This window comes from Ambystoma mexicanum, chromosome 7q (genome assembly GCF_040938575.1).
Source record: "Ambystoma mexicanum isolate Mex_15411 chromosome 7q, UKY_AmexF1_1, whole genome shotgun sequence".
In the NCBI taxonomy this organism is placed as follows: Eukaryota; Metazoa; Chordata; class Amphibia; order Caudata; family Ambystomatidae; genus Ambystoma; species Ambystoma mexicanum.
The window spans coordinates 1,076,753,634-1,076,774,076 of NC_090941.1; the positions used below are offsets into that span (position 1 = coordinate 1,076,753,634).

The window sequence follows — 20,443 nt, forward strand, 5'->3', positions numbered from 1 at the left end:
GATTCAAAGTCACATGGAATAGAAGAGTTTCCAAGGAGCTAGGACAGCCAAGGTCAATTGGAGCACAGTCTATGGAGCTGAGGCACTTCTTAGATAGTAAAAGTCTTGCACAAAGTTAAGAGTTTGTTGAAGAAAAATCACTGTAGGCTCGCAAGCTGTTACACTTGTGAAAGTTAGAGCTGAACTCACCTCTAGAAAAGAAGCTAGTGCAAGTCTCAACTGAGAAGAGCAAAGCTACAATGAAGTAAGTACCCCAAGTCAGAACAGTCCCTTAAGTTAGAAGATGAGTGGTCCAGCTGGCTTTTGTCTGGTAGCAGTGTTGCAGATCCTGTGTTCCAGGGCCTCGTTCATGGGGATAAGAGGGAGGAGGACGTCTGGAGGACTCCTGCACAGCAATTCGAAGGTCAGCGATACCTACGGGCTCTTTTCTGATCAGCGGCACATTGCGGTTTCAGCGCTCGGTAAACGGCACCACCGCGGATCTTCGATACCGGTTGGGCTTCCTTCACGCCTTGAGTCCTGCACTCTGGTGAGGGGGCTCAAGCTCCGGTCATCCTGGGGAGACTCCTGGAGCTTCTGGCCAGATCAGACGTTGCACTAGATTACACATTTCTTGACCCCTGACACTCGGTTCCTGCAGCAGCCAAGTGTTACAGCCAGTTGGGGAAGGAATTCCAGCAGAGTTAGTCTCTGGGTTAGTTGGTCCCACTAACCCAAGGGAACAAGTCTTCTTTTATGGAGCTTCTCTTGTCGATCAGAAAAGAGTTGCTGCAGGGCATCACCTGGCAATTCAAAGGTCCAGGAAATGCAGCAAGCTTTGTTCAGGGTTTCTTCGTCGTGGTGTTCTTCCCAGTCTGTCTTCAGTCCCAAAACCCTCGCCTTTTAAGTGGGTTTCTCCCATTCATGCACATCCTAGCTGTCACTCAAACAGCAGGGTGGCTGTCCTGCAGGGACAGGCAGCCTGCTTATCAGGACTGGGTGCATTCAGGTTTCTCTGGAGGCAAAGGACCAGGGAGTTTCGGGCACCTCCCTCACTTCCTGCCCTTGCAGATGCACTGGAGCCAGAGGCTGGTTTCAGTATTGAAGCCCGCAAAGGGCAAAGGGCTCAAACCTGGCTTGGCGTGCGAGGTAAACCCCAAGAAAGACCTCACAAACTGAAAATGCCCAAAAAAAGAAGACCGGGGCCTTTATTGTCAAAATGGTCACTGTCATGATGCCAGCCCCCGGGCACCCAGACCAAGTCCAGCAATCCCGGAAGCAGGCATCAAGTTACCCCAAGCAAACCCAACAACCCCCGCTAGGGGCTATTTGGGTGCAGTCCTGCCATAGGCGCCAGGCTCATAGATTAAAACTTACCTGATGCAGACCATGCTGCAAACTTACCTGATGCAGACCATGCTGCAAGAGCTCCAAGCCAAACGAGGCTTGGAAGGGACTATTTTACCTAGGGACTATGTTTGTACTCGGGTGGGGCTGGGGAGGAATACTTACCTGGGACTACTTTGGGGGCTATTTAAACCACGCCCGAAGAGCAGCACACGCTTTACGTTATTCTGCATCCAGCAGCGTAACGCTCACGAGGCTGCAAGTCTGCATCCAGTCTTCTGCCACGCCCGCCTCGAGTTTGGAGCGCCTAGAAAAAGGGAGAAACAAGGAGAAAAGGTTAGAACAAGAGCAATACCTTTGATCCTTACCTGAATTCCCGATCCATCGTGCCTTCGAGCTGGAAGAAAGAAGTTATTTTATGCGTGTCGCCTCGCCTGCTGCAGTGCCGCGCTGAACTCACCGGCCTTTGCAGCATCTTCACATTTCACTGCATCCTCCTGCATGTTACTGCCGCACTCCGGCACCTAAGGAAAAGACAAGAACAGCAAGGAATACACAGAGGAATACCCCCCATAGACTTACCTGATTTTACCACCGGTGGTACTATTCTTCTTCACGGGTCGGCGCAGCTTCCACTGCATCCTATCCGAACCCCGGCCCCTAAGGGGAAACAAAAGGACAGCAAGGTGAAACAAGGGACTAACGAGGGGAATCCGCCGGAGGCATTATTCCCCGAGACTTCATACTTTCTCTCAGCGCCTGAATAAGGGAAAAAAACAACAGGTTACATATGGACATTATTTTATCGAACTGTGTTGGATAATACAAATCCTTACCAGAACATTACCGGTTGCCACGAGGAACTCTTCAGTAGGGGTCAAGCTGCAACCTGCAAGGAATCGACAAGAGTGAAAGTCAGGCATTTGAACTCTTACGAACTACATACTTGCGGCGTCTTGCCGGGAATATCAGAGTCAATATTGTCCTGGAACTCGCCAATTCCTTCGAGCCAGTGAAGCAACTGGTTATCTACGCGCCCCTGCGCTCAATGCAGGACGGAGAGCTCATCTTTTCAAATCATCAGATGAGACTATAAGAGGGAACATCCAAGGTGATCAGTGGGGAGAACAGCGGGGTGGGGGGGATTAACGCTCAACTCCACGGGTGGTTAATTCCCTTGCTCCACTTGCAGAAGAATATTCCTACGGGCCAAGCGAACGAAGCTAGGTGGGCAAGTCCAGTCTGTCATATCGGCCCTACGCGTCGCATTGGTGGAGACCGCAGCAGTCCAGTCCAGATCGACGCCTCTGTGGGAGCCAGGTGAGCGTAACAGTCACCCATTGGTGCTATACTGCAGTTGAGGATTCAGCTTGCAGTAGGAAAGCACAATTGTAGGAAAATTAAACCACCGCCACCAGCCATTTAAAGTAGTGAGGGTAACAAAAAATGTTACATGAGTAGGTCGGATAAGGGGTCACTAAGTAACCCCCCCCAGCATTCCACATAAAATGGTTTGTGCTGGACCTACAAAGTGAAAAGGTAAGTGAAGTCAATTGCACCTTACTATTCTTGGGAACAGTAGTTCACACAAGAAAAGGTACTTAAACCATATATTTCTCTAACACTGCACTGAAGGCGCTGTGTCACCATACAAAAAGTAGATGCCTATGGAGTTTGTCAGACTCTAAAAACAAAGAAAAAACATAATCCAAATCAGGTCAAAACGCATGAGAGTGAGAAAAACGGCTCTCACTCCAGGGTTAAAATTAAAAAGTCCTAAAGTCCATCAAAAGAGCTGGGGGGGCTCTAAGGTTGAAGGGAATTGGCACAGACATGAGGATTTTCCCTAACATAGTACACATTAAATCGCATGTTAAGCTGCACAAAAGTGAGAGAAACTACTGAAACAAATAAGAACACTTTAGATTAACTCTTGCAACTTCAATTAACCCCTGCTTAGCCATTCTTCTACTAGGTGAGTCTCAGAGTACACAAGGGCACTGGAGGTCCATTGACCAAGATCTGAGGAGGAAAGCGGCAGGTAAGCAACATACAAAGTAGAGTATATGAAGGTTTTCTTCGGGTTTGCAGGGAAGACAGTTAGTTTGGCAATTTGGAGCTCAATGGGTCTAAGGGTACCCTCGAGGGGGGTGCAAGTAACGGCTTAACTTCAGCACTCCAAGAACAATGCAGCAAGGCCAAGATAACTACCTTGGCTGGAGACTGTACTTTTTTCAATGATGAACTTGGTGCAGCAGGTTGCTCCCTAAGGTGAGGCGACAGAGTTGCTCCTGGTTTAGGTTTCTTGGCATGGGCGACTGAAGAAGGAACTTTGGAGGGAACAGACGGTTGCACTCGAGCAGTGGGACAGCCAGCAGTGGATGTTCGGGGCACTGGTGCATTGGAGCTCTTCACAGCCTCTGGGTCAGTGACTGTTGTCGGCCGGTAGACTTCGCTTCTCGGTCCACGATGTCTAGGAGTGGAAAAGTCCCACTGTAGGCCCAGAAGGATGCCCACAAAGTTTCAGCCGGAACCGTGCTTCACAAGACATTGCACTGTAAAATGGCACAGGTCTTAGGGTATTGGGGGGTTTGCAGCCCAGCAGGGTCACAGCTCTTCGTGGGATGGCGCAAAATGCAGCGATCCTAAGAGATCCACCAGTCCAGGGGAGCAAGAGGTCTTGAAGAAATCTTCCCTGTCGCTCAGAATTCAGGGTCGGGTCATCATCGGTTAGTCAGCGGCTCATGGGAAGCCCGCCAAAGACAAAAGACCCATCAAGACCTCCCACCCGCAGGCAGGTAGAAGGCTCAAGTAAGAACACGTCATCATGAATAGGGCTTAAAGTACAGTCATTATTTATGCAAATTGTGACCCCTGTGTCCCCTACCGCAGCTGCTTAGACAGCCTGCAGTAAAGCTCCACAAAACGTTGTGCAACAGTAACTAAAAGTTACTCGAACAATGAGAAAAGGGAGACAATGTTTCTCTTCAGCAAGCCCCATAAGGTGGGGGTGTGCTGATCTCACAAAATAAAATACAGGAGGGACAAAAGGGTGTCCCCCCTGCCCTGGTAACAGTAGTTAACCCAGGAAAAGGAAAGCTCAAGGAGCTTCCAGCAACACTGCACATAAACTGCTGTGTGCTGCATTGGTAAAATGTAGATGCCAGAAAGCATGGAAGAAAGCATTATTACTCCATGAAAAAGTATCCAAAAGAGATCAAAATGGTTCCCAAGTACAGAGTAAAAGTGCATGTGTGTGTAAAAACGTTCATACTCAGTAGAATCAGTCCAAAAATCCAATAGTCCACCAATATTGCTGGGGACTCACAAAGTGGGGAGAACTACACTCAAAAAGGAAATTCTACCTAACAAGTTGGAAGGTATGTGTGTCCAGATTATCAGAATAAAAAGACTTGGAAGATCTAGAAACCCAGATACCTAAAATGGTTATGGATGAAGTATTATATTGTTGAGGGGGTTCAGTCTGTTAGCGTAAACATCTTGGATTTAGACCAGTTAATACAGTATCCGTAGTACTGGAAAAATGTTTGGACTTCATAGTACCTTCTCAGCGTAAAAGGAATGCCAGGGGGGGGCAGATATTTATGCAAGCCACAGTGGCCGTGTCTTAAACAAATCATTCAGCCGGAGGCTCGCTGCAAAGGGCAAATGGCAACGGGGATAGGGTCATCCCTGTCTCGTTAACCTGCACAGTGCTATATTGGCAGATAGGAAGACATTAGTGCAGAACCCTGCTGGGGGTTTGGGGCGGGGTGAGTATAGCAATTTGATGCATACAATAAGGTTCAATATGAAAGCTTTTTAAGACCGAAAAGAGAAAATTCCAAGGTACAGAGTCAAACGCTTGTTCAGCGTCAAGTATTGCCAAGCGATCTGGAATAAAATACAAGAAAGGCTTCTCCAATCAGAGCGGTTGATCAATTTGGAATAAATCCTGACTGATCTGGGTGGATCAGGTGAGTCATCAAGGGCGTTAGCCGGTTACTTAATAGCCCATAGTAAATGTAGGAGGCACGTAATGCACCAGGGGGTTTGAAACATTCTTATTTTTTAAATCTGTTTTACATAATAAATTGCAGTTATTTTAAGTGAACTACCAAAATGCCATTGATTTAAATGTTGTGTAAAATCAAGCTTGTGTGTTTTTGTTTCTAGAGTATACAGAGTGCATTGGTGCCCACATCAGTGGTGAAGAGGACTTTTTTGAAGCGCGGCGAAGGCACTGCTAGATTTATGAATGCAAAGTCTAAATTATCCACTTCAAAGGAGCGCAAATTGATGGCTCTGCAAAGGACTTCAGAAGACAAAGTTGCACACAAAACCGATAGACCTCAGATGATGCAGCGGAAAACTGCACCTTCAGGCAAAGACCAGGTGTTGCAGGATGTTGCTGGAATAATGAAAAAACCCAGTCAGTTTGGCAAAATAAAAAATGCACCTGCAACCAATCAGAAGGTAGCCGTTTTGAAGAATCAAAATATGAAGAACAAATCTTCAAAAGCGCTGAGTGGGCGGGACAGTATACATCCTGTGCAGTTTGGTGAGTCGAACAGTAAATTGGAAGCCAATAAAGAAAACATAATGGAGTATGTTAAACCATCTGAAATGGGCAGCAGTATCAAAAAGAATGTACAAACTGTTGAAAAGCCACAAACAATTACTGCACTGATGCCAAGGCAGTCCACTGCACCATCAAATAATCCTGAATTTTCTTTTGATCGTTCATTCCAAAAAAGGTGTAAGAGCTGGGAAATTGAGAAGGAAAAAGAGCACCTGGAGTTGGACGAATTCATGCTTTTAGAAGAAGCTGCTGAAGATATATCATTTTCAAGTAATTCTTCTTTTGTGCAAAAACTGCTTGCACAAGATCAACAGATCATTAAAGGCCGTAGATTGTCGTCTACCCCTGTCAAGGAAGCACAGCGTCAGCTGGAATCCTTAGTGGCAAATAAAATTGGACAGAAGGACCATATTGTTCATGCAAATACAAAAGATTGTGCAGTGGAAAGACAATCTGATTTCCGTGCTGCTTCCATTCCACTCAACATATTAAAGGCACCGCCCACAGTTGACAATCCGATATTACATGGCACTGCATGGGAAACAAGTGACGAAGAGAATGACTGTGGAAACAGTAATACCTCCTCTGATTCGGAAGACTTTGAAACCACCATGATAGGTGAAGAAGAGGAAGCCAAACAATTGGTGATGAGCAGCGAAGAAGATAATCCTACACATCATGATTTTGAAGGTCCTTTGACGAATATTAGCGTGGAGAACAAAAGCAGGGATCTTGATCTCGACCTGTCAGACAGAGAGGAGTGCATCGGTGATGAATCGACAGCGTTAAAATGTAAAGGAAATGGTTTGGATAAAAATATACTCTGTGCACGTGTTAACGACATGGAGTTTGACGATGATCGGACTTGGGCTGACCTTGAAAAAGATGACCATCCCTGTGATAGACTAGACAATAATGCCACACCACCTCCTGGTGATTTTAGGAGTGCCAGTCAACAGTCTAACCGAGACAAAGCCATAACACGAAAGATTGCTTCTATCAAGAAAGGCGATGATGTGTCCAGAGCAAATATTGTGGACAGTAATGCAAGTGCTCCTCCTACCTCTGATTTGATGCTTAAAATGTTTCCATCATTAAAGCCAAAGCAGATACCTGACGCACATCAAAGGCATGAATCCAGGCCATGCGCAGCACCAGAAACTTCCACAGGTAAGACAGGACAGATACTAATAATTTCTAGGTAGGCTTAATGTATTTGTTATTGGAAACTGTATACACAGTAAATTAAAATTATTCATATGGCTCCCTTTGTCAATTTTCCAAACACATTTCACCAATCAAGAGCACTAAGCAGCTGTTAAAAGCCATGGCCAGCAATAAAATATTTAAACAAAATATGTTTTCAAGAGACTTGGTAACTTATAATCACTGACTGGCTGGGTTTGCTTGTTTAACTATGCCAACTCGCAAAAACACACATGGGCACCCTAGTGGAGTATTGCCAGTCTTGGTCACACGCAGGCATTTATTTCACGTGCTTGGCACTGCTTGCCCATTCTCCTGATATTGGGTTTTTTAATTGCAGTAGCAAATTTGTATTATAGGCAGGACCATTATGAGTGTGTCCGCTCTAATTAAAGTGGATACATGAGTTATGGCCTATACCAGTGGTCTTCAAATTTCTTTGGCCTGGGCCCCCCCCTGAGCAAAATGTGGGCAGGCCGGGCGCCCCCAAATGTGCCAGATGAACTTTTGCGTGCCATCACATCACCCTACTCCCAGTACAGACCCTGGCCTCTCCCCAACCTGCTCCCACCACTATCCCAGTGCTCCCGCCCATCCTGCTCCCACCACAGTCCAATAACACAATCTTACACGCATTCATACACCTATTTAAATAAAAAATAAATCGCCATAAACGTGCCTTCTGCAGCGGCCTGCATGTGGTTGCTAAAATACCCTGCTCCAGCTTGCTCTGCCCGTATGTGCGAAGAGGCGCAGGAGCACCCTCTCGCACATACATACATGCAGTGCCCCAAGCAACATTTCCAATGAACTATGCAAGGCTGGCGAAGCAAAACGCCCCCAGCGTTGCATGGCTCGGTGATCATGTGCGGCTGGGGAACTGAACTGTCAAAGGCAAACAGTGTTTCCCTTTGACAGTTCAGCCAGCCCAGGGGCACTCCCTCAGCTGGAAAAAGCAGCTGAGGGAGTACTCAGTGTTTCACTGGGCTGGCTCCTCCATAATGGGTGAGGGGGCCAGTGGGCGGACGCCCCCTCACCCATTATGGATGAGCCACCAGGCTTGGACTGGCCTATAGGGCGATGACCGTACCAAAAATGCAAAATGCTAGTGTAGGCCAGTCAAAATGGTCCACTTTTTTGGCCAATGTGGGCCAGTTTGAGGAGTTACTTCACTATGCAGCTAGTAGTTTTGACCATTATTGCTGAATAAACATTCTTTAAATATCACAATGTGTTTACATTTGAACAAAAAACACCCCCTTGGGTACTATTCAAACAGTCAGGACTGAATATCCATTTGCAACTGCTGGGCACATTTTCATTGTGCCTAAGGCCGTTTTATGGTCCAGTCTGACCATGTGAGCTGCCCGTGCCCATTTCCTCCGATCTAAAAAAAAAAAAAAAAAAAGAAAAGGGGGAAAAAAAACGATTTAAAGGGCTCCACAGTTTGAAGACCTCTGGCCTTTAGCCATAGGGGATAAATGATGACGATCGTAAACCTACAGTACGAGTTCCCAGAAAGCATTTGTGATTGAGGGCTTGTCAATTTATGAGAGTGTAGAAGTCATGGCACTTAAATAATAATATAATGCAGGTAATCGGTCTCAGAAAGGATGGTCCGCTAACCAGCTGCCGTTTCATAAAACTCCATCCCAAAAGCATAGTGAAAACTTGTGCCTTGCTATAGAAGTTTCATGATCTGCAGCTCCTGCTCTTCAGTTGCACAGAACAGGTTCAAAGGTTGCCTGTGAAGTTTGACAGCTTCTGTCACACCAAAGTCACTGCAGACAGAGGTTTCATTTAAACCTGCACCTGTAATCCAAAACCATACTAATTGTGAGATTATCTCTCTGGTAGTAGGTTAATCCATACGGCAAAACAGGGGTTTGGGATGGTGAGTGATCGTAAGCACTACTATAAAAGCCACATAAGATTTGTATGTTAGGACAGTTTTTCTGAAGTCCAACTAAGGGCTTAGTTAAACCATACAACTGAGACGGTACAAGACTCCACTATTAGTATAAGGCTGTACCACCTGAGTACATGGTAGTGTAGACGGAGCAGCCAGGCTTATTTTAACGGGGGGAGAGGGATGTAGGAAAGCCTAAAGGTACTGTAAAGTCTCAGAGAACTTATCTCTCACTGTAGATTTGCTTGCTCTTCCTTCTACTTCACAAGTCTCCCGGCTTGTAGCCCTACATTTGATTCTTCTTTTTCACCAAATACTTCTAAAAACATTGTGCAAAAACGTTTACTCACCTTCAAGAAGTGCTTCAGTCCACATAGATGTTTGCCCATTGACATTGGCTCAGCCTGGTTCCCTGAATGACTCCTCTCTCCTCTGTTATTGTGTTGCACCTATCCTTTCAGGAAGGGGTTAACTTACTCTGCATTGGGTGGGGGTCCAAAAGTATTTGCCTGCTTAAAGAATATTTGTGATCTCTTGTTTGTTCTAATAACCCTTTTCTTTTGACACTCTAAAAGCCTACTCTGAATGTACAGTAATATATTAATGTCCACCGTGTCCTAGCTATTTGGTCACCTGAAGGTGTAGGAACTGTCTGTGTGCCATCCCCAATGGGTCTTTACTGATTCTGAAAAACCCAAGAGTGTGTATTGCTGAAGTGTATTTGAGTGTTTATATTGTTCCTTCTGAAGAAGTCTTGTTTAAATGACTGGTAAATACATTACATTAATAATTGTTTTTATCAAGAAACCTTGAGTATCAGTGTTTGTTTGATTACTTGTCACTGTGAATCTCTGTTTAACTCCACTACTGCTCACATTGACCCCTCTTGAGATAAGCCTGGCTGCTAGGCCACACTACCAACCTGTGTAGTTCAGACTTATACCAAAGGTGGGGTCCCTATTACCAGGAGGCTGAGGTTGTTGTAGTGCACCCAAAGGGTAGTACCCCAAATATCTACCTAACACCTTCTCTGCAATCTCGCTCAGCAGTTTACAGAAAGGGGCGGGTCGCTGTCCAATCTGGACAGCCAGACCCCCATTGGGAGCTGGTTCAAGTCAGGTACTCGGGCAGACAAAGGACAATGAAGTGTGGCCACACCCCTTCTTGCCTGCCCAGACATACTGCAGCCAAGGCAGGGACAAGGCATAACGCACACAGAGACCTCCCGCTCCCAGAATGTTAGAAGAAGGGCTACCCAAGAACAACCATGCTAGAAATGGTGAAAAAAGAAAGGAGCCACCATGTTAGAATATAGGTGACCCTATTGTGCACAACTGAGGCCGTGAACACAGTCTGCTGTAAAAAATAACACAATAGTTGGCAGAACACGTCCACCGCCACCAACCAGAAGTAGAAGGTTGTCTATGTGACTAAAAAGTCACAGGAGCAGAGAGAAGGGGGATGCTTGGTATCCCCTTGGCACTCCACATAAGATGGTGTTTGCCAATCTCTCATAGTATAAGGTTTTCAGAGAGATACAAAATATTTCTATCCTTAAGAACAGTAGTAATTAAGGATAAAGAAAACATCTCTAAGGAGAACCCAAAGGGTTCCCAGCAACCCTGCCCATCAGGAGCTGTGTACTTCAAAAGTTAACCACAGATGCCTTAAAAGAGATGTGGATGAAAGTAGACTCCATAGAAAAGGTTAAAAACAGAGAACAAAGTCACAGCAAATAAGAATGAATGAGTGGAAAAAGGCTCCACACATTCAGGATAGAAAAATAAGGCCCAGAAGTCCAGCAAAACGTGCTGGGGGGGGTCTCACTAGGAGGGGGGATGAAGCATAAAAATGATAAATCTCCCTAACGGGCCAGAGCGCTCTCAGAGTGTTTCTGGCTATTAGCGAAACAGGCAAAAACTCCTTAAGTATGGCAGCACTATCTTCAACTTTATCTTACTAAATACTCCCCCTCTAGACCACTACACTCCTCTGGCTCTAACACTGGGTGTAAATCTTTTTGCTAAACAGTGGCCATTTTTTCGCATTTGCTTTCCTCAGATGGCTCCCTCCTATGGAACAGCCTTCCCCTCACTCTGCGCCTTGAGCAGGATCTTCTTAAATTTCGGAAACTCCTTTAGAATCTCCTCTTTACCTCCAACTTCCCTTCTTCTCTCCCCTGCTAATCCCAAAGCTGCTGCGATTGGGTGCGGGATGCATAAGGGCCCAGGACACCAATCAGCCCAGCTCCTGTCCATCTGCACTTGCACTTCTACTTGCACCCTTCACCCTGGTGGCTCGCACTTACACCCCTAGCGGCTCCAGGCTGTGTAGTACTCAACATTCCTAGCACTTCATATGTGGCTCACCCATGAGCTCAGACTCCACAGCACTGACCCCCTGCCTGCTTCCTTGCTGCACTTGCAAGTTCTCAATACTCACAAGGCATAGTAGGTTCGCCCTGCTCGCCCCCGCCCCCCCCCACTGCTCTTATATATTGTGTTTTAAATGTATTTTAATGTATTTCCCACTCCTGCTCCCTCCTTAGCCCTGCATGCTCTTTGCAACAGTATTTTCTTACTGTATGAGTGCCTAACAAGCAAACAATAAATAAAATAAATAAATACTGCTTATATTTAAAAAGGGGAAGCAGAATGACCCTGCCAATTAGTGTCTCAGGGGTCGCCTCGGAACTTGCCAGTAAAAATTACAAAAAGTAGTGAAAAAGGAGTGTACGCCAGGCAAGAACTAACATTTTTATTTCATGATCCCACGTACAGCTGGGACAGCTATATTCAAACAGAATGTGGAACAGAACTGCATGAAAAGGTGCTGTCAAAGAAACACCCCAAATTGTAAGCTTTTATAGCCATCTAAAATAATAATGATAATAACACTAGGCATGTAGCAACAAAACTAGTCTCTCCACACGTAGCTGATTGGTTACTGCATGTTCGACCCCTATAGATGGAAATAAATCACTGAGTGATTGGGTCTTGCAGACCTTGCTACACCATCCCTGTCTCCCACTGTGATGCCACACGCCAACCCCTAGCACCATTTACTGTACTTTTGGACCTTTTTATTTAAATCCTAAATGAGTGGAGCCTTTTTCCACTCATCATTCTTGTGGGCCCTGTCTTTTCGAGCTCTTTTCTTTGTATTCTACCTATACTATGGAGTCTGTCTGCTCCATAGCTCTTAAAGGTATCTGTGTTTTACTACTGCAGCACACAGCTCCTTATGGGCAGTGTTGCTGGGGACCCTCAGGGTCCTCTTTTAAGATTCCTTTTTAATATCCTCAAGTAACCACAGTTCTTAGGGTTGGGGAGATACTTAATATCTCTTCTAAAACTCTATGGTCTGAGAGATTGGCACACTCCACCTTATGGGGAGTGCCAAAGGAATACCTAGTATCCCCCTTCTCTCTGCTCCTGTGGCTTTTTAGTCACATAGACAATCGCCTAGTTATGTCTGGTGGCAGTGGAGGTGTTCTATCAACTACTGTGTATTTTTTGGTACCACAGGCTATGTCCATAGCCTTTTTGATGCGCAATAAGGGCACCCAAGCACCAACTTGGGACCCTGCGTGTTTCGCCATTACAGGCATACTTCCTTGTCAGACCTTCTACCATTCTGGGAGGGGAGGCCTGTGTGCTTGCATTTTGCCTTTGGAGGGAACCCTTTGGTATCCCCGTCTATTAGTTAAAAATGGGTGGAGTCACACTGTTTGAGACTACACAAGACTCATCTGCTTGGTATTAGGTAACCCACCTTTTGGTATAGGTCTGTACTACACAAGTTAGTAGTGAAACTGAGCAGCCAGGCCTATCTCAAGAGGGGTACATGTGAGCTGCAGAGCTGTACAACGGAAATCCATAAATACAAGTAGCCAAGTAACACTTACACTGAGGGTTTCAGTTACCCTGATTTCTGCTCCTTGGTCATGGTGATGTGGGGGCATTTGGCTGGCTTCTGTGGCAGCACTCGGGAGAAGGCGTCGGCAGAGCGATCTTTGTGGTTTTGGCGCCTTTTTCTCATTGGCAAGAAGAAACTAATAGCACTGGTTGGATTCTCTTCTTTGGTGAGGAATTCTGGCCTCTGGCGGGCCAAATGGATGCTTGCGAAGTTTCAGCCGGTTTCAATCTTCGGAAGACGATGCACTCGATAATGGTCCCAGGTACCCCAGCTATTGGTGTTCTGCAGCTCAAAGTCCCGGTATGTCAGGGATGGCCCAAATGAAGAAGGTCTTGAGGCTAGTTGGTCCCACCAGCCTAAGGGTGCAAGTCGTCCTTGGCGGGTCTTCCCTGTTGAGATGAAAACAAGGTCGGCACAGCTGCAGAGCTTCACCGGTGCTTCTGCATTCCTGCAAGGTGCTGCTGGCATCTCTGCTCGTCTTCTGCTTCAGATTCCTTGTTCCGGTGTTTGACTCTGTCTGTGGTCCCAAAATCCTTGCGTTATATGCTGGAAACCAATCATTCACACACATGGAGCTGTCAATCACCTGGGGGGGTGGCTGACCTGCAGGACAGCCAGCCTCCCAGTTATAAATGGTTTCAGCCAGGCATACCTACAGACAAAGGACAGTGAAGTTTTGGGCTCCTCCCTAACTTCCTGCCTTCCCAGACACACTGGAGCCTGAGCGGGATTCAGGGCTGAAGCCTTCCAAAGGCAAAACACGCAAAAAACTCAAATCTACTCTAAAGGATAGACGAAAAACCCAAAAGGAACTGACAAATGAAAAAGGGCGAAAAAAGAAGACGGGGCCATTTTGAGAAAATGGTCACACATGGGTGCAGTACTGCAGCTGAGAAATCAGCCTGCTAGTAACCTCCCCAAAAGATAGTAAAAATGAAACACGGCCACCAGCCATTCAGGTTTAGCCAGTGTAACTTAAAGTTACATGAGAAGTGGGAAAAGGAGTTGACAATGTAACCCCCAAGGACCCCACGTAGGGTGGGGTGTGCTGGACCCACAAAAGGAAAGGTAAGTAAGACAACATTTATCTTACTGCTCTTGGGAACTTTTGGTCACACAAATGTTTTTAAACATTAAGAAAAGTACAATGGACTCCTCAGTGACACTGCACAGCACAGAGGGTGCTGGTGTCGCCAAGCAAAATGCAGATGCCTGTAGTAAACATATGGACCTTACCAGATTCCAAAAAACAGTAAAAATAAAAATCCCAGTCTGAGAAAAACAATGAATGAGTTGGTGGGTAAATGTTCCACTCAGTCCAGCATCAGTGCTGGGGTTATCGCAGGTTAAAAGAAACTGAAAATTCTCCTACACAATTGGCCAGGTTTCATTTTCTAGCACACGCTCTTGGGCCCCTGTAGGCATTGCAGTGCTTTGCTGTACATTAATTGGCTCCGTTTCAGACCCCTTTTAACAGCTGTTACTCCATGCATGTTAAGCCTAAGTGATACTTTGCAGTTTATGACCTAATTTTTACTGTCTTGCTTTTAAGGTGATAACGTTCGAACACAGATTTTGAAGGAGAAGCTTGCTGAACTAGAAACAGAAATTGAAAAATTTAAGTTTGAAAATGCTTCATTAGCAAAACTTCGCGCTGACCAGGAAAAATCCATGGAAAACTTTAGGTAAATGTTTTTCTAATATTTCATTGTAGATATTTGTCGAATTTAATGTCAACCTATTTCATTTGCAAATTGGACAGCAGTAATTATTCAGTGTTACATGAATGTGCTGGTTCTGTGGCTCCTTGGTACTGTGCACTTCAGAGTTTGAACCTTCTCTTACCTCAGTTTGTGTCACTACCCAAAGAAGACAAATGGAAAAAGAACTGAACATTGCATGTTAGTACAAGTATCCTGACAGCAGTTACATTGTTGACCTGTAGTGTGCCTTCACATGCGAAGGAGATATTTTGGACCTGGATGCAATAATATCCTACTATGGACTGCAATAATGAGACCCCACCACCTGCCAGCTAGCGGACATTGGTGTGGGACATTTTGATTAGTGTCCTACGTGTCTGGAATGGGTGTCATGCTGCAGTTTGTTCTATGTCGATGCAACAAGACTGCAACTGATGTGCTTTACTAGCTTTAAATTGTAGAAGTTAGTATTAGGACTGATTTTCTATCCTCTGGCCTGGTGGACAGATGTATAGAAGGCCAACCTATATTGTGACGGGGACAACACTGGGGAGCTGTAGCCAAACCAGTTCAGGTGTCCGTGACAGGTCGTCTAGGCTAAGTTCTTCAGAAGTGGTGAGCTTGTAAAGGGTCTACAGTGCGAATCACAAATGACACTTAGACCGGATGTATAAAAATATAGTTATTTATTGGCCAAAGCACACTACAGAAACATGACTACTAGCAAGATTAGTATTATGCACTTATGGTCCACAGAATGATCCCTTACTTAAATTGTCCAGTCCTAAATTGTCTGGGGCCTTTTGCCCATTAGTTCAGGTAAAAGTTCCACAGAATCTTTGAAGCAGGAAAAAAATGCAGGTAGGGTCTCTGGGGTGCAGTGAAGGGTTCTTATGTTTGGAGTACAAGTTAATCTACCTAACAGTAGTAGCCCTAACCTACAGAAATTTTGCGCAAGCAAGTAATGGCAAAGCCAAACGTGTTTGAATAAAGGTTTATTATAATCCCATTGACTTATAGAGTATAGGGGTAGGTAAGAAGCTCTGTAACTTATCCCTCGTACTCCAATTCTTCCCTAGATTTGGCAAGACAAAGGAAGAGGGCCCAAGGTTGCTTTTCCAGCCGAGAGTCACAGTCCTCTTTTGCAGGGGTTGCAGGTTCTAGCTGATCTCCGGTTGGTGTCTTTCACTGCTACAAGGACTCTCGATAGAAGAATAATACAGCAGAACTCGATGCGGGACCCATCTCAGGACTGTACTCTGGTCAGGTAAGCGATGGTGATCAGCCCGGCGATGCAAATGGACTCAACTGCCGCGGTCGGACCTTCCCTACTATCTCGGTTCCACCTGATGCTCGGACGCCAACATTTTGCAGAGGTTGGTCTCGTAGGGCCAGCTGAGGATCCCCCAAGTTCCAGGTCGAAAATCTGAACGCTGACGCCGGCAGCACGGTAGCCCAAATTCGGAGCTGGTCAGCCACAGTACGAACCCGGGACACTTCTGAAGGCTGTTAGTTGCAGGGTACCGTGCAGACGCTAGAAATGGATGGTCCCTCCACACCAAGGGTTGCAGCTAGCTAGCAAGACAGGACTCCTCCAGGACAGCAGCAGAAGTTGGTTGCCAGGCCTCCTGGAGTAGGGTCTCCGGTTTCTTCACAGGTCTGACAGCTGGATAGGATACTTGGCTCCTTCAGGTTTCTCCAGGATCTCTGCGGAATGGGTCCCAGCCCACATCCTGCCAGCATACACACAGAGCCTTCCAGTAGCCATCCAAAATCTTCTGCTTTCCCGGGCACTGAAAGTCCTTAAAATGATTTTTCTGGCCTCACAGACTAGGAAGAAGGCTATAGAACAAGATGACAAAAGGACAAGTGAATACTCTCGTGGCACGGCTCTGTTTGACCAATAGCCACGGTTAGTAGCCAAATGCGGTAAACGCAATAAGGCTAAAACAAAAGATCCCCAAAAGTGGGAAAAAGTCACTGTGGCCACCAGCTTATCCGTTTAGCACACCTAGACTAACCAAAAATACTCTGAATGTTAGTCTAGGGCAACACAAAAACGTACCCTGTTGTACTGCAGTGTAAGCTGCATTGTACAATGATAAAAAGTTACTGCAAGTGATACGAAAGTAACCCAAAGTATTAACACAGTAACACGACTAAGGAAAACAATATTTCCCAGTACTGACAGCCTGAAGGACATGTCAGTTTCCCCATAATTTGTGAGCAAAAGCCAGTGTACTGCATTGCAAAAAGAGCAGGTCGTAATCAAAAATAAAAGCAATAAGTTTGGGGGTGCCATAAAGATGGAAGGAAAGGTGCAGTAAAGAGAAATCTATCCTAACAATTGGTGACAAAGAAAATGTGCACAAATAATATGAATTTTCTTTTTTTTTTTTACTGTGTTTCCTTCTCCATTTGGTGACATTTGCATAATTGTTTGTGTTAAGCATGTTCAAGCTCGGACATAAACACGAACAGTAAATACTAAGCTATTCCTTTTTAGCATTACAATATGGATAGAACTGTGATAGTTCTTTTAACATATTTAGCAGAACATTATTTTCATAGTGACCCCAAAGAGAAGATATTAATTACTTGATGGCAAATGTTTTCATTGCCATGTTACATAGATACTCTTTTGTCCATATGGCTTCTCCCCCCTATACAACTTTTTGCAAGGTCCTGTCCCTGCAACTGGCCAGACTGGAAAGCTGTTATAACGATGAAGCTAAAAAAGTTGGAATATGAAACTATGATTCTTGAATCCTTATGCCCCGATGAGCCAACTGCCACTATTCCACATAGCTGCCGTGTCCGAGAACTACTTATAAAATGCTCTGTTTTGGATGCAGTTCCTACTGTTTTCAATACTTTTGCCACTACTTATTTTTTCTTGTTTTATTTTTTGCAAAAGGACATGGTTTTTGTTTTTATTGTTTGGGATTTCCCCCTCTCGTGCTGTTCTTATTTTTTTGTATTTATATATTTTCTCCAAAACCTGGTATTGCATTTTTTCTGATTGACCTTTGCTTAGCACCCGGGGATACATGCTGCATGGTAGATGTGTGTGTATATACAGTGCACATGCCCCTTCTTGGCTTTCGACCTGACAAAATATGCCCTCTTTCACCATAGACGTTATGTCGGGTGCTAATCTCTATTATGCTCACTTTTGTGGCCTTTACCTTGCAATAATGGCACCTCTGACCACTTTTGTGGCCTTTACCTTGCAATAATGGCACCTCTGACCTTGTTAAACCTTAATCTGTCACTTCTTGTACTTTTACTCTTCCCATGCCCTCATAGTCAGTGTGCATAGCATCAGTATACAGAGAGAAGTTGAGCTTCCCAATGACATTTTGTGCTGGCTGTACAAAGTGATGTAGTATCCGAGCTCAGTGGGCATGTTCTTCCCTAGAGTAAAGGAAGAACGCTGCAAGAGTAGGTATAGATGACTTATTAAGACTAGTACCTTTCAAAGTTGTGGTGATCTACTTCATAGTAAAAGTGATGACGGATGGCTCCGAGATAATGGGGTGTGTGTGTGACAGAGAACCCTTTAAACACTATAACCTATTTTGCTATTGGATTGGTGTCAGCATTTCAAATCTTTTCCTGTTATGTAATTATATTCTAATCCCATTATTCTTTATGTTAAATTACTATCATAGTGGCACAAGTTGCACAATTAATACTGTTAGATTTGTCATTCTACAGTGCAAATTTGCACATTAAATTGGGGACATATCAGTGATTAAATCATTTTTCTAATCATTTCAAAACTATTCTTTTTCATTTCAGAAAAGAATGTGCAGAGCATGAACTGAGGAAAGCCAAAGAGTTGGCTCAAATTGAAGAATTTAAGAAGGAAGAAATTAAAAAGCTTCAAAAAGAGCGCAAAGTTTTTGAAACCTATGCAACAGCTGCACGAGCAATTCCTGACAAAAAAGAAAGGGATGAAATTCAGGTGATGAATTGACTAGTTTACGTTTCTGGAACTGAATCCAGTACAGTGATGATTTTTGTTGGTCAACTTACATTTCACAGTCGGGAGATTATGCCAGTAAATGGCATTTTTTTCCGTCTGCCACATATGTCCCATGAAAATAATTTAATTTAAACACTATCACAGGAAGATCCTTTAAAATGTCCATCCTTATTTTCACTTTTTCAAAATGCACAAGTTTGTTTCTGCATCAGAATCCAACATGATTAGCAAATTTAAGTTAAGTGATAGAGCTGGTTAGGGCAGATTTCCATTTTTGGGGTTCCCCTATCCCATTTTAAGTGTATGCTTTATTTTTGCTGACATCCCTTGTTTTTGACTTTGCTTTTTTTTGTGGCGAAAGGAACGTCATTAGAAGACCCCCTGCCACTTGCAACCCTTTGGCTACATGGATGGGTTATTTTGAAGTAGTCCATTTCAGCCCAATTGTGATTCAATCCCCCTACAAGTCGGTTACGGAGTACAGTGGTGCAATTATGAATGTTCTTAATTAAATTCAATTTATTTGTAAGTTTTATGAATTTGTAAGTGTTTTTTGTGGTGATGTTATTGTTGATTTTCATATTTATCATGAAGCTCCTGACCTGTGTCAACCCCAGAACCATTTGCATGGACTTGGTAACTATTTTATTTTGATCCTAGGTGAAGGACAATGTTTTGCCCCCCTCTCACCTGTCTTTTACTCTTTTTGTTTTTTATTTTTATTTTTTATGTCTCTCCATAGTGTATGGTGGAGTTATAGTTTCTTATAATTTTTGGGTTTATGGTGAGGTGCCCCTTTGGGCTCCCTTGTTAATTTCTCTTTCATGTACTTTGGTGAACTACTGTTCCTAAGTAGTAAAGAGGGATTTGCATCCCCTTTACATTTTGTATAAGTTATCCAACACGCCCCACCTTATGTGGAGTGTGCTCGGGGGATACAATGCATCCCCTTTCTTACTTACCTGGTAACATTTTAGTTACAATTGCGAGTTTAGTTGAATGTCTGGTGGCAGTGGTTTTACCTTTAGGACTTTGTCTTTATTACTCGCAGGCTGTTAATTCGACTTTGGTACTGCACAGAAGGGCCACCATTTTGCTAAAATGGTGGGCTCCTTTTTTCACCATTACTTGTGCTTGCTGTTTCTGAGGTTTTCCACTCCCATTTTAGGTGGGCATGACCACAGTTGAGGTTTTGTCTTTGTCGGGAATCCTCTGGATTCCCCACCAAGGCTCCAGAGTGTCTCAGAAGGCAGGAAGCGAGGGAGGAGTCCAAAACTCTGCAGCCCTTTGTCTTTCACCTTGCCTGAAAGGAACCAACTCCCAGTGGGGGGTTTGGGGGGAGAGGTTGCCTGTCCTGATTGGACATTCTTCTGTAAAATGCAGGGGGAGATTGCAGAAGTTATGCTGTAGTTCCTGATAAATACTCCGAACCTGGAAGCTGCTGACAAGTCGTCCAATGGGGCTTCAACCGAAGAGGAAGATGAAGGAAGGACGTCTGTAGCGATTTCCACTGACGGGAGAGCCTGCTGTAATTATAATTGTTATTGTTTATTTATAGAGGGCTTATACACAGGTAACGTGCTTCAAGGCAGGACGGGAACAGGGGAATACACAGTCATTCTTAGGCCTTGACATTTCGGAATGATCTTGCAAAGTGACAAGCAAACTTGGCCTGACGGCCTTACTACACATGCAGGTGTAATAAAAAAAAAAAGGAGCGAAGGGGAGGAGAGGGAGAAGAACATACAGTCCTTAACCCTTTAAGTGCCAAGGACGAGGTATTTCGTCCTTGACAGTGCACACACAGT

General features: G+C 44.7%; 1 protein-coding gene across 1 annotated transcript in view; it reads left to right on the forward strand.

The window, feature by feature from the left end:
* The window catches only part of CPAP (centrosome assembly and centriole elongation protein), a 291,067-nt gene that overhangs the window by 57,573 nt on the left and 213,051 nt on the right, over positions 1-20,443 (forward strand). Inside the window, exons 7-9 of the mRNA XM_069640446.1 lie at positions 5,503-7,078; positions 14,494-14,626; positions 18,449-18,614. Of these exons, the coding sequence (XP_069496547.1) occupies positions 5,503-7,078; positions 14,494-14,626; positions 18,449-18,614 (1,875 nt within the window). The remainder of the gene's footprint in view (positions 1-5,502; positions 7,079-14,493; positions 14,627-18,448; positions 18,615-20,443) is intronic.